General features: G+C 47.0%; 1 protein-coding gene and 1 long non-coding RNA gene across 2 annotated transcripts; one reads left to right on the top strand and one right to left on the bottom strand.

The window, feature by feature from the left end:
• Positions 1 to 1087: 1087 nt before the first annotated feature.
• Positions 1088 to 11961, top strand: LOC147751768 (uncharacterized). Its single transcript, XR_015315948.1, has 2 exons — positions 1088 to 1798; positions 11350 to 11961. It is a non-coding gene; the product is annotated as an uncharacterized LOC147751768 (long non-coding RNA).
• LOC111273099 (uncharacterized protein F13E9.13, mitochondrial) lies at positions 2715 to 3881 on the bottom strand. Its single transcript, XM_022854788.2, has one exon. The coding sequence runs from the start codon at positions 3706 to 3708 to the stop codon at positions 2857 to 2859; it is 852 nt and encodes a 283-aa protein (XP_022710523.1). The 5' UTR covers positions 3709 to 3881; the 3' UTR covers positions 2715 to 2856.
• Positions 11962 to 13103: the final 1142 nt, after the last annotated feature.

Here is a 13103-nt window from a genome sequence, read left to right as displayed (position 1 = left end):
AATTTTTCTATTCTCTTTTGACAATTCGAAGCTTCGAGAAGATCGTGAACTGCCCAACCATCGGTACGGAGACGCTTAGATGATACCAATGTCTGTGGCTCTCTCGAAAGGACAGTAAGCGGTGAAATGTTAGCGGCACCGGCACTTCCTGTAAATGTTGTCAGTATCGGCTGTCGGTGCTTACTAGTGCTGTTGCTGTTTCAGCTGTCACACTAGTGCCGGCAGTTGATGGTGTTAAGGATACGGGGAAAGGGCGGCGCATGGAAGTGTGCTATGGGGATGGGTATGTCATAGGGTCTGAACCAAGAAGGGACTTTGCCCTGCAGCGCAGAGCTGGCCTTAATCATAAACACACAACAACAACAACAACACTACACGCGAAGAACGAGGAGGCCACAGCACCAGCGGTAGAATCAAGCGAATCAACCTAAATGCTACGGCAGGAATCGTGTTGCGTTTCCGCCATCAGCGGAAGTTGCCTGTTCCCTCGAATGGCATCATGGATGGAACAGCCACAACGAGTCAAGCGACCGGCATTTAACGCCATTGGGCTAACGCAGGAGTAGCAGAATCCGAAGAACTGAACCGGGCTGCTCAGCTCGCTTTCGCTTGTAACATTCACTTGTATTTGTGCTGGGGCTAAAACGCTGCTAGCTGGCCTCAGCCTGACTGCTCGCAGGGGCTGCCAAGCAGCAACAACAGTATCATAGGCCGTAACAGCAGCTTCCATGACCCAACCAACTCATCTGAACGAGCTCAACGGATCGAGCTGTATGCATGCAGCTTTGGCGTTGCTGATGGTGGCGGCCCCTTTGGCTGGTGGCTGACGGTGGATGTGCCGCTAACTGATTCCTAGCTGCATCAACGAGTTATATGGTAGTATATAGTGCACATGACGTCGACGGGTCCGCCAGTTTTCCCCGACCTCTGTATTTCTCTCATACGTTCTCGTTTTCACTCTCCCTGTACCAACCCTTTTTTCTTACTTTCCTTCCGCGCTCCTCCCGCTCTCTCTTCTCGCACCCCTTTCCCCTATCAATGGGTAAACAGCACAGACAGCAGTAGCACTAGCAACTGCAGCATAGCAAATTATCGGCTCACGCGCTCGTTCTGCCCTGCCGTCACATTACTGCTAGTGCTGCTGGGCCGCAGACTAACCTCTCTTAACCCCTGCTCCGGCTGCCGCTATCCACTATCCGGCCGACCCAAGTCCCGACAGGAGCCCATCGGGCCACCTTCGGACGTGGTAACCCCTTTCCCTGCGTAAATACGAGGTACTGCTAGCAGTGTTCGCTTCCGGCAAGCGTGGGCAAAAGCAGCAAACAGATCCTGGCTGGCTCAGGCTCGGGAACGGGAATCCACACTACCGCCTACACGATTCGTCGTCCCTCTAACTCGATGCATCGGCTCTAGGCTCGTAAGGCTTGGCTGCCTGTTTCCATGTGCTTACTGCGTATTGGGCCTTGTGCTGCTTTGTAAAGCGTGTTCTGGCTTGTGCTGCATACGGAGTCGCGGAATCGGTGATCGCAGTCGGACGGTTACAGGTCCGCCGGCAAAAGAAGCTGCAACATGCTCGCTGACGCCGTTATCACGATCGGCTCTTTCCGTCCTCTGTTACTGTGTCCCCAGCTTGATCCACCGACTAACATGCTCCACTTCTCTCACCAATGCGGAGAACCAGCGTTGCATCGTGTCTTGCATTGTTTAGCGAGCGAAGACGCAGGGGACAAGAATCAGAAGCCAGCAGCAGGACCAGCAACGGAACGAGGCCAAGAAGCACCGACTAAAGGACAACAAGGTACTCAGCAGGACATCCACACGGGAGTATAATATCCCTGCTACTGTTGCCGCCGCTGCTGGTGGTCATGGTATTATCAATGAGGAGTTCACTTACTCTCTTGCTAGCTTGCTTAGATGCTTACTATTGTGTGCCGAACGAACGATAGTTGCCACTCATCGCCTTGATTTGTTACTATCTTAGATTTCCGGGATTATCCCGAAGCGGATTCGACCCGATCAGAAAAGTGCGTTCCCCAACAGGCAACCTCTTGTTGCCGTTGCTACTATGTACTAGGCCAATAGTGCCTCTTTCCGCTGAAGATCTCATCCCGATCAGATATCTGTCTCCCATAGACGACGTGCATTTATTAATGCATGATGAGACACAACTAAAACAAACAAGGTCAGCTAATTGGTAAAAACAGTTCGCATTTACCACCCGACTACGGGTGTAGACTAAAACAGTATAGTGGTTAATGAGGCAAAATAGATAGATAAGTATCAGTTAAACAAAATCGCGAGATGATTTCAATTACGTCAGTACGCTATAGACGAATCCGCGCATTACAGCTACGGAAAAGAGGCTGACGCTAAAAACACTAGTTGGGCACACTTGTCCCTAGAGTAGTAGGTAATTACTTGGGGTACGTATTCTACTTTGGACCTGGCTTTTATTCGTGTAACGTGGGGCTTCTTGCTTGTTAATCATCTTCTGCTTGTGTCGGATTACGTTATTAGTGTGGGTAAAAGGCCGCGAATTATCAGCTGGGGTAGTGGTAGGGTCTATAATAGACACAATTATTGTAAAAACGTGGCAAATCGACAGGAGCATCTGCAGCATTTATATTTTGCAAAAGGTAACGTTCTACGGTGCCAAGTGAAATTTTCATTGGCTACTAATATTTATAAACATATACCGAAAAATTAATAATCACTTTAAAGTTATTATAATTTAGATACTTTATTGGCACTAATGCGATTATTTAGTTTCAATCTAGATATATATATACATATATATATATGCCTTATGCCGCGCTCGATATATGTGATACGTAAGGGATTGTAGTTATTTTTGATTTAGGATACATTCGTTTTCAAACGCTTCATAAACGACCGAATTTTCGCTTCGTCTAGCAAGCCGGTCCAGTGGCCGTTCTGTTTAAAATGTGAGCCCACTATAACACCATGACAGGCCTTAGTCAGTCTAGTAACGTTATCGGCAGTGACGCCAGATCCAAGAATTACAGGTTGATGAGGCACGGCAAGAGCGACCTCACCTATGTCTCGTTCATTGGGTTCTGCTCCTGTAGAGTTTCCAGTCACAATTAAGCCATCCGCTAAAAAAAAATCGGCATTGCGTGCCATGTCAGCAATCGACACATCGGCGGTGATAGCATGAGCGGAATGTTTCTTTTTAATATCACAGAAGATCGCCACGTTCTCGGCAAAACATTCTAGCGATTTACGGTATCGAAGCAGATCACCAGCGCAAGCATTGATCAGGCCTTCATCGGCAAAATGGCTAAATACAAAACCTTCAGCACGTATAAAATTGAAATTTGTCGCGGCCGCTACAGCTAAAGCGGCTCGATTGTTAGCCGCTAGAATTTGTACTCCGCAAGCCAAATTAGGTCCCACCGTTTCACGAACGCTTTGGCATACACGGGTCATGCAAGCCGTTATCGCAGGACATTCATTCAGTGTATACGGCGTATCGTGCATGTTCTCCACAAGCACTCCGTCGACCTCACAATCACGATAGAGCCGGGCCTCGTCTATACTATGTTCCACAATCTCGTTGATAGCGCTGTTGTTCAACGGAGAACCTGGCAACGCCTTGACATGTATCATTCCAATGACGGCGCATCTGGTCATGTTTCCGAACAGCTTTCGAAAACGTGTCAGAGCGGTTGATGCAGGACGTGTCATTGCCGCCTGCTTTCGGAAACACTTGTTTGACGTTTAGTGGTATTTGGTAGAGTAGAATTGACTGGATGGGCAACGAGCTGTCGACGCGAAGCGGTCTATTACAAAATCCCTTTGCCCCCTTTCCTCCGGTCTGTAGCAGGCAGCCAGCCAGCCAGCCAGCCAGCGACACCGTAAGTGTGAATACGGCTGGCGATTGAGGAGGGAGAGAACAGAAAGATGGTAAGGGTGATAATGACTGATAGAGCGTAGTAGGCTTCTAATACCGAGATAGGGATAGATTGATCATAGAAAGTAATAGAATCACTCCGTTGCGAATTAAATAGGTTTAATGCTCATTTATGTATACGCAGCTTATAATTATAACTAGTGGTTACGCTAGCGATTAAGGTGTTTACAATGGAGTGGAAGCCACAATACTATGATTATGACCGAAACGCTTGTGGCTAGGATTTACCAGCTTTTCAATTCGAATCAAATGATGACAGGTCATAAGAACAATATATTGAAAAGAACGTTTTTGCCCCATACCGAACTCGGCAACCCCTTCAGTTCTCTATGGCTGTACCTGGCTGGCCCTAAAACGCCTTAAATGAAAAGCGCTTACCAAAGCATTCCGAAAATGCGACAATTAACCAGGTACAGGACGAACCAGGATAAGGAAAACATGGCTCAGGAAAGAAAGAAGAGAGACACTATGCTGTTTCTTCCGCTAGCCTTCCCTATGTATGAAGCGTGAACCTTTTTTCGGCAGTGGATCCGTTAATCAATACTTCCTTCTCAAGGCAATGGCCTTCTCACGTGCTAGGCACTCTCCTAGCCACTAGCCTTAAGCACTTTACCACAGTAAGAAAGAAGGATCACTTAGGGTCAGTCCGCTGGGCTTATATATATATGTATATAAATGCGCATTTGTCGTACTAATAACAATATATTATTATTCAGTATAGATAATTAACTCCACATAATAACTAAGGGTATCTACCACAATAACGTGTGTTTAGGTAGATTAAAAACATGAGTTTTCATAGTATAGTAGTAGATTTGGTATAGTAAACTCGTTCAACGGCTACTATCTGATATTGTGTCTACTATATAGATTTAGTATTATTATTTGTATTTGATGCATGATACATTTAAATTGTCCAATTTGTAAAAAACCTCTACCGCCTGCTGCTGATCGACAACCTTTGTTCATGGCGCTCAATTGAAACAACGCTCAGACGCCTCTCATTGTTCCTCAATGTTAGACACAATGCTTGACATATGCTTGAACAGCTTTGAGTGATCCGTCTGAGTGTATAGACGCTCTTAGTAATGGCAGTGGTCGAACAGCCAACTGGACCGCGGGGTTGGCCCCTCACGAACAAAAGGTAGCACGAACGATGATGATCTGCTTCCTTTTGTGGTTTCGTTCAATTGCGGTCACACCCCACCCCCCACTCACCAGTCTCTTTCTCCCCTCAGCTGCTTTCTAAAGACGTTGCCCGGTAGACTGAGCAGTAGAATAGTCCCAGCCCGGCTATCCCACTGAATCTAGTTCCGCCACCGGAACGAGTGAGCATTAATTGCCAGCTTTTATACTATATTACGACCACTGCTGCTGCTTTTAGCAGGGCCACAGATCACGCAGATTACTGCCGGACTAACGTAGCCACAGTAATAGGCGCTAGGGCAGGCCGCCGCACCAAGCCTCATAGGATCTGCAAAGGAGCAACGAAAAGCAGCTGCACCGGCCGCCCACGTACGCTCTGCCGTCGATTTCTTCTCTGTTCCTAGGAAGGTACCGAAGGAGAGGTCGACGGAGAGAAGGATACAGGGGCAGCCACGCACGCAGACGAACAGGGTTACAGACAGGAAAGGGGGTAGCGGGAGAGAGATCCTATTCTGCGAACAGGCGTTGAAGCGCTGAAGACTATAGCGCAGTGATCTCGCTACCGACACCATTTATCGGTCAAATACTTGCGGTCTGGTATTTATAGTTATCGTAAAGTTACAAGTCAATCAGTTTTCCTAATTATACTTTGTCAGTACGTGATTATGATTTATGAATACTTTTTGCTGTATACTATTTGTACACTATGTAATACTATTATGATGTAATAGTAATTTCTGGTTAATGCATAATAATAATACAAAGGTTATTTGTCCAATGGGAGTTAGTGTACCACCTGCTTATATTTAAGTTCTTATTATCTATTATCTTCAATGACTGCAAAAAACGGGAAATGAAATAATCTATTTTCCGTTTTTTATTTAGATGCAAGATGGAGGGGGAGCACTAGCTTGATTTTGAACGTTTACTATCAGATTTTTCAATTAATTGGTTAATCATCTATATATTTTTAAGCAAACTCTCAAATTTCTCAATGAATTAGGATCAAGCATTTGTGTATCTCCATTTGGCTAACGTTTCTAACGTGCCGACCATTTCTACATATATATATACGTATTGGCCCTCGGTGTAATTTGATCAGGACGTCTTTATGCAGCGCTCGGATCACTACTAAAACTTACTGAGCAGATTGAGAGATTTCAGATACGCAATGACGCCGCTGCTGCGTTAAGGTAAACTTAGCATTGCAGTGGCGTGTCCGCATAGCACAGGAAGCTCAGCATCTGAAGTACGAAGACGGCTACCGACAGCTATCCAGCCAGTCGCTCACCAGTCAAGAAAGCAGTTTTCACCCGTGGCACGTTCAGTAGCACGCCTCAACTGAGTGCAATGGGCAGACACACATGGCCACGTTCTTCACAGCACTTCTGCCGCAGCAACAGCGTGCGCCCTGCTGGGCAGCGCACCGTACCGCGTCCGTTTGCCCGTATTACAGACCAACTGCTTTTGCCGCTGTTTCTACAGCGACTGGCGGCGGGAAACGGGGAAGAAGTGGTGCACATTGCAATAGCGTAGCTCCGCTACAACCAACCGAAAGCCCGGCGTTGAGCCAGCGAGAAAAGTTCGATGCCATCCTCACGTCTGCATTGCCTTCAATATCCGCCAGACAACCGGGCTACAATTAGCTCTCGCCGGCTTGCCGGCCGGCCAGCAGCAAGAGTGGCCATAGACCATAAGACAGCCGGACCCGGGACGGACGGGTAGGCTCGGTAAAAACGCAAAGTAGCATAGATGGTGGTGCTCGCCACACGACGCATGTGGTACACTGTGCACTAACACCCTGTACCCACGCCCGGTCTGTCGAGAGTCTTCTTTTTTTCCTATCTCTTCCCCAGTAGCGTAACGATAGTTCAACTGTGATCATCGCCCGCTCGCTTGCTATCTTCCTAGCTCTGCTCAGCGTTCCAACTGCACGAGCAAGCAACAAGGCACTTCGCATGCCAACCACGTCGATCTTCCTCTCCGAGTGGAGTCACTCGGCTGACGAAACTGCTCGTGGTCGCGGTCATAGTGGTGGCGGTGCTACTGTTTGGCACGAGCAAGATAACTCGGTGGCGGCCAAGTGCGAGAATGGACTATCGGACCACTCAGGATGGCCTGCATCGCCAGGCTTACACTGGCGAAACCGACGGAGTGCAGCAAAGTGGGATCGAGTCCGCGTAGCCGGTCAAGTGATCAACCACTTAGCCACAAGGAGGTGGCGTTACTGGAGTAGCTAAGGCAGAAGCAAAGGCGGCGACCTCGACGGATTCGGAAATCAAAAATCTCTCTTGCGGAAGATTGGGTCGGGCGTTCTATCCACACGGTATGGCGAGATCAATCCGTCTCGCATCCCCGCTACGCTCACGCACACACCTCAGCCTATTGCTATTTACCTCTTATCGACTGAGTCGGGAAATCTCAAACACCTCAGCGCCGTCTTGCGTCAGGTAGGTAGAGTTCTTCTTCGAACGTTCAAAAATCAGCCTTAACATGGTTGCCCCTTTAATGTTACGGGCACGACTAGTACTGAGCAGACAAAGTCGCTGATTGCAACAATCCGTCTCGTCCTGTTTGAGCAGGAGGTATCTTGTTCAAATCTTGGTCCTGAATCAGCAGGCGTCACAAGAGCAGCAGTAGCAAGAACGGCTTCGTCTGACCACTACGTTCGGTTCCCTGCTACGACGGCGGCGAAGTCCTCCTTAGCCATCTTCTGCTCCGAAATCGATAAGGGACGACTAAAATGGCCGATGTGCCAGATGTGCCACAGATGGGGTTCAAGACAATCCGGCAACGCAACTAAACACAAGCCACGAGACACTGGCTTCGTATCGTCGTTAAGCAGCGATAGTCAGGCCAGGCCCTAAGCCACGGGACGGGAATATAGGGACGCGTTACTTTACCGGGAGTGCAACGGGATGGTAGCCGGCCATCCAGAGACGAGATATGTACCGGGAACGGAGTCTTTTCTTTTTCACCCCCTTGCTCTCTCTCTTCAGCCATTTCAACCTAGACGAAGAAGGAAAGCTCTCAGGTGACTGGAGGGGAGACAAGCAGCAAATAGGGCGGGATAGAGCAAGGAAGACCTCGCTGATTGCATCCTTTGAGTCAAACGTTAAATCACTTATGAGTTCGGTAAGCAGCCGTATGTACTCTTACCCATATGTCCATCGTACTTAAGTCTTCTTTGAAAAGTCCTACGTAGTACTGGGATGATGTACTGCCTAGAGAGCGCAATGTTCATCGATATTGGATTTTTTACTCAGGGCGGCCAGGCTGCCTAGCTGGCTCAGTGAAATCTGATTGCAAATGTTTAATTCAAACAGCACTTCGGAGGAGCAGCCGCAGCATCGGAGGATCAATAGAGAGCCAGCAAGCGGGGCAAAGTCTTCAGGTGTAAACCCTTCAGGTCGCCTCTGCAAGCCGCCGGACGCTCCAACGAGCCGGCCAACAAACGGACGGCATCTTCAGAATTGCAGGTCAGAGAGAGGGTTGGAGGAAGGTCTTCACTTCCCACTTCTTACCGTTGATCATTCCATCATTCTTTGGCGCTGGCTTACAGTTCTCAGCGATAGAGCAACTCCGAAGACTCAGTGCCCGTCGCAGGATAGCAGAGGATAGAGCGTCACTGCAGCTGCACTCTTTGCCTCAACTGATGCAGCGGCTGCAGCAGGATGAACCAAAAGAGGCAGGACCCAAAACAGTCGAAAGGGATTCGGCGGGGCAAAGCGAACGGGTTGCTGGGCTCAAATCGAAATTCAGTGACCACCTTGATTTGGTCAGAGGCAGGAAAATCAATTTGAGCGGATAACAAGCCTTCGGCCGACGCGCTCGCTCCTTAGCACAACGCCCTTTAACAACAACCTACTTGCTAGGCTCCTCTTCGTTGAGTGTATAGGCTCTTCGAAATGGCCAAAAAAGAGAGGTTAACAGCGAGGCTAGGCTTGATAGATTTGTGACGTGTGAAAGGAAAGCGGTCACAATACAGGAATAGATGATCTTTCTAGTCATATATGGTGTAGATAGCCTTTTTGAGCGTCGACAAGAACCGAGTGTTTTTTTTTCCTAGGATATTAGAAATAAAGTTTCCCTTTCGCATATATAAGCGAACTGGAAACAAATGATACAATGCGATAATGTATATACTATGGCACTCAATTAGACAGTAATGCTGTCTTCAGATGAGAGGAATCGGTTGAGCTGGTTGGGGAAGGCCAAAATTAAAACTGTGGAAACTTACAGAGAGAATAAGTAAGTCACTCGGTGACTGAAGTGAATCGCTGTGGCGTCGTCGGTTCGCTGGTCCGAAATGAGCGCTCCATGGCGTTTCTGCGGTCGCGGTGCAGCGATAGCGAGTGAACGATAGAAGACGATTGGAGCACCGCGTGACGCGTGACCTCCTTTATGACGAGCAAACGAACCAAGCAACCAGCGCACCGCCAGGCGTCCGTCAACGAACTCTGTCTCCCATGAAATTCCGGCCGTTAGTCTGAATTAAGAGGGCTTATCGGATGGTGGAAGAATGAGGAAGGTCGAGTTTTGGTTGGTGAAGGAGCATGGCCGGTATTAGCCGCGACGGCTTTATGAGGCAGCAGTCAGAGATGCATAGCGTGGCAACCGCTATCTGGATTGCCATGTCTCTTTCCGTCAGCCAGCAACGGAAACATGAAGCCCTAGATCGAGAGACACAGGGACGAATCAAGTTGCCTTGCCGGTACGGCCCGTCAAGTTCGCTCCTGCGGGGTCGTGCAGGTCGAATTAAGCAGCGTCGAAAACGTACCGATGATCTTACTGCAGATGGCTCGATCTTGTTGGCTGCCTATATGGATTGGGTAGGTTGTTTCGAACTGGGAGAATGGGGGCCTAACGTAACATAAAAGGGGGGCTCAATTTCGATGGCCCGTCAACTAGCTGGAAGTATGGTGCGCGTCTGGGTGTAATCGCGCTATCTTCGTGTTGAATGTCTGTCCACTCAACTCGACTGGTTTGGCATCGACTGAGCGCCTAGGACCCGTAAGATGGCGGGCGATATAGCGAGAAAGTGCAAGAGATGAAGGCAAAAGGAGAGCAGAAGAAAGGTTGCGGATCTGATCTCAAACAACGGCGACGGATATATGTTTTAGCATGATCGTCTCCTCATCTATCATGAAGGAATGAAAGAGAATCGACTTGGGTCTGCTTGAGGCTCGTTGAAGAGTTGTGGTAGAAATGCACAACCGAAATGAGAGTCCAACCAGGCCGCTCCAAATGAGGGGAGCCGAACTATGCAGGTTGCCGTGCGCGTGAGGATACCGCTTTTTGGCCGTGGCATAAATAGAGTGAGATAAGCCGAGGTTATCATTTGGAATTTTACTTCTACAAAAACATAGAAGCGACGCGAAAGGACAAAAGTGACAGCCCCAAAGCTACATAGCGGCTAGTATTGATAATTTTAAGAAACACCTAGAGAAAAATGGGGCAACAGATCACTGCGTAAATGCTTTCAAAATCTTATTCTTATGTGTACAGGAATTTTTAAGAGCATTTTTATTTGCTCCTTTTCACATAATTGTCTCCGTAGACACTTGCATGTGTGATGGACATTTTGATTATATGACCTATAGGTAGAATCTAAGCCGGTTTGAATTGAACAGCATCGGTTATGGTCAATATTGATACGGGCTTCTACGTTCTGTGGTAAGGAGGGGTTGCCGAACGCTAAACATCAAAGAGTTAACCGCCCCTCATAAAAATCCATCCGTTCAGAGGGGAGCACGAATGGTAGAGTCCGAAGTGACAGCTCCGAGAGCTAATGGTTTCAGGGAGCGGAGTGGACCAGATCCCGTCCATTTCATGAAAACCTTATCCCTCATGTGAAATGATCATGCTTTCGTTGTTCCTCGTTCAAATGTCCATTCGGATAGTTCTAGGACGACGACGACCACCGTAGATAACAGCCGATAAAATGGGCCTAGACGTTAACTGCTATTCTACAATTCGAGTGATGTTTCAAGAAAAATTGTAAAACAATCATAATCAATAGAACGCAATAATGCGTATATGATAGAATTTTGATCGGTAGAAAACGCTGCGCATCAGATTATCGTGCAGCAGTTATTAACATTAACGGAACGAGAATATCTGAGTTGATAGTAACAGCGTCCTCATAAGGATTGTTAAAGCTGATACTAACAAACCATTTTTGATGCCTGGTGCTCTCTTCGTAATTCCAAATTTATATTAGAAGAATAAAATGCCTTAGATCTGACCTTCTGTATTGTGCGTTTCAGGTAATCATCGTTAATCCTGTTAAGGCTCGTATGATGGCCATAAACCTATATAAATATGCGCACCGCAGTCTCCTGATTAAGGCGCCAAGTCAGCAATCATCAGCACCATATTACCTTGACGCTCGTTTAATTTTTAGAAGAGCAACAATTATAGCAATACGTACGTCCTGCAGAAAGGCGTAAAAAGATCTAGTCCGTTGTACTGTTTGCTTATTCATTTGATCACACTTGTGCCTTAATATATATCGTTGGCGGGAACGAAAACAGAGATTTGCAGCTTTTTTCAATTAGGGATTTGCTCTTCCTATACATATTACTACTCTGTTGTGGCATATAATCGTGTTGCTTCTATGATCATAGGGCTTGACTGTTATAGTATCATTTCTCTTTCATCTGATACGATAGAAATTACTTCATGTACGAAAACCACATGAGCTATAACCAAATATCTATGGAAGCCCTATTCTATATAATTCTACCATTTCGTTATTAGTATAAAAAGTAGAAACAATCTTCAATTCTGTATTATTTCATGAGGGATCGTGGAGTTCGTCAATTCTATATATGTTGAATAACGATCAGCAAAATATATGCTAACTAAAGGCAATGTCATTTCGTCTGTCTTCAAACATTTGAGAGGCTTTCGTCGTGCTTTTCCTCACGAATTTTGTGTACCTATTATACGGTAGATATTTGTATAGGTAAAGATTTGTATAGCAGTGGTAATGTAAGAGATGTGCGACATGTGGCCAGGAACACGTGGTTGCATTGAACGGAACAGGGGCCGAACGAGTAGTTCCACCCTCGTGGTGTGGGGCTTCTTTCATGCGAGATCATTCCATAAAAACCCCTCGCTCTCCACCCAGCGGCTAAAAGGCGGAGATACGTCTCCTTTGCTTCGGAGAGTGTGCGGCGTGTACTGGGCAAATCCTGCCCCTTTCCCACAAAGCGCCATCGCGGCGGAGTCCGACTTGGCACTTCATTATATCTAAAAGGCCTAACGTTATACAGTTGCTACACATCTATCGGCCGCATATCAGTCTTACACTTTAGTATGTATCATGGATACCAGCTGCATCTGACTGATCGTCCTTTTTCGATTAATCCCAGCTTCAGCTATAAAATACTTCGCGCTTCAAGACTATTCTGCTAAAGGATGAGTCGACGGCGGCAAATCAGATAGATACTTTATGCATCCCTGCGTAGCTGCGATCGATCTAGGTTGGGCAAGGTCGAGCGCTCCATGGCCTCTTGCTGTGGATAGCAGGTGACCAGTTGCTGCATAATTTTATTAGCGGCTCCTTTTTCTGAGGCTAAAGTGTTCACTAAAGATATTTGTATCTGTTTCGCGAACCTACAGGTAAATGTGATTTAAAGACCTGGTCACAAAGTTTCTTAGTTCTTGATCTTAGTTTCCTTGATCAGACTCGATCTACAACTAGTCCTTAATGCTTTGTTCTAAACGATCATTGTCTCGGCCCTGTTGCAATATATAGATGTCAATATTTGGTTATACACTAACTTTTCGAGTGTTGATTCCTAGCGGTGCCTCTGTTATTCCGCTGCAGGAGCAACGATCTATATCAGTAAAAACAGCGCTTATGCGTTGTAGAGAATAATTCGTCACGACCGATCTTTATCAGCCTTAATCGTCCTCGCCTGCGTACGCTACGCCTAATGCCTGCGCATACTGCTTTGCCTTGTCTATTTGAGGCCTTCCGTTTCAGTCCGGTCCCATCTTAACTCGTCTCAGC

Source organism: Varroa jacobsoni, unplaced genomic scaffold (genome assembly GCF_002532875.2).
Source record: "Varroa jacobsoni isolate VJ856 unplaced genomic scaffold, vjacob_1.0 contig04765, whole genome shotgun sequence".
NCBI lineage: Eukaryota > Metazoa > Arthropoda > Arachnida > Mesostigmata > Varroidae > Varroa > Varroa jacobsoni.
The sequence above is the reverse complement of the archived record's forward strand: the minus strand, read 5'-3'. Positions and strand labels throughout refer to the sequence as shown.

Coding starts and splice junctions, on each gene's coding strand:
- LOC111273099 (XM_022854788.2), bottom strand. CDS start 3,708: ATGACACGTCCTGCATCAACCGCTCTGACACGTTTTCGAAAGCTGTTC.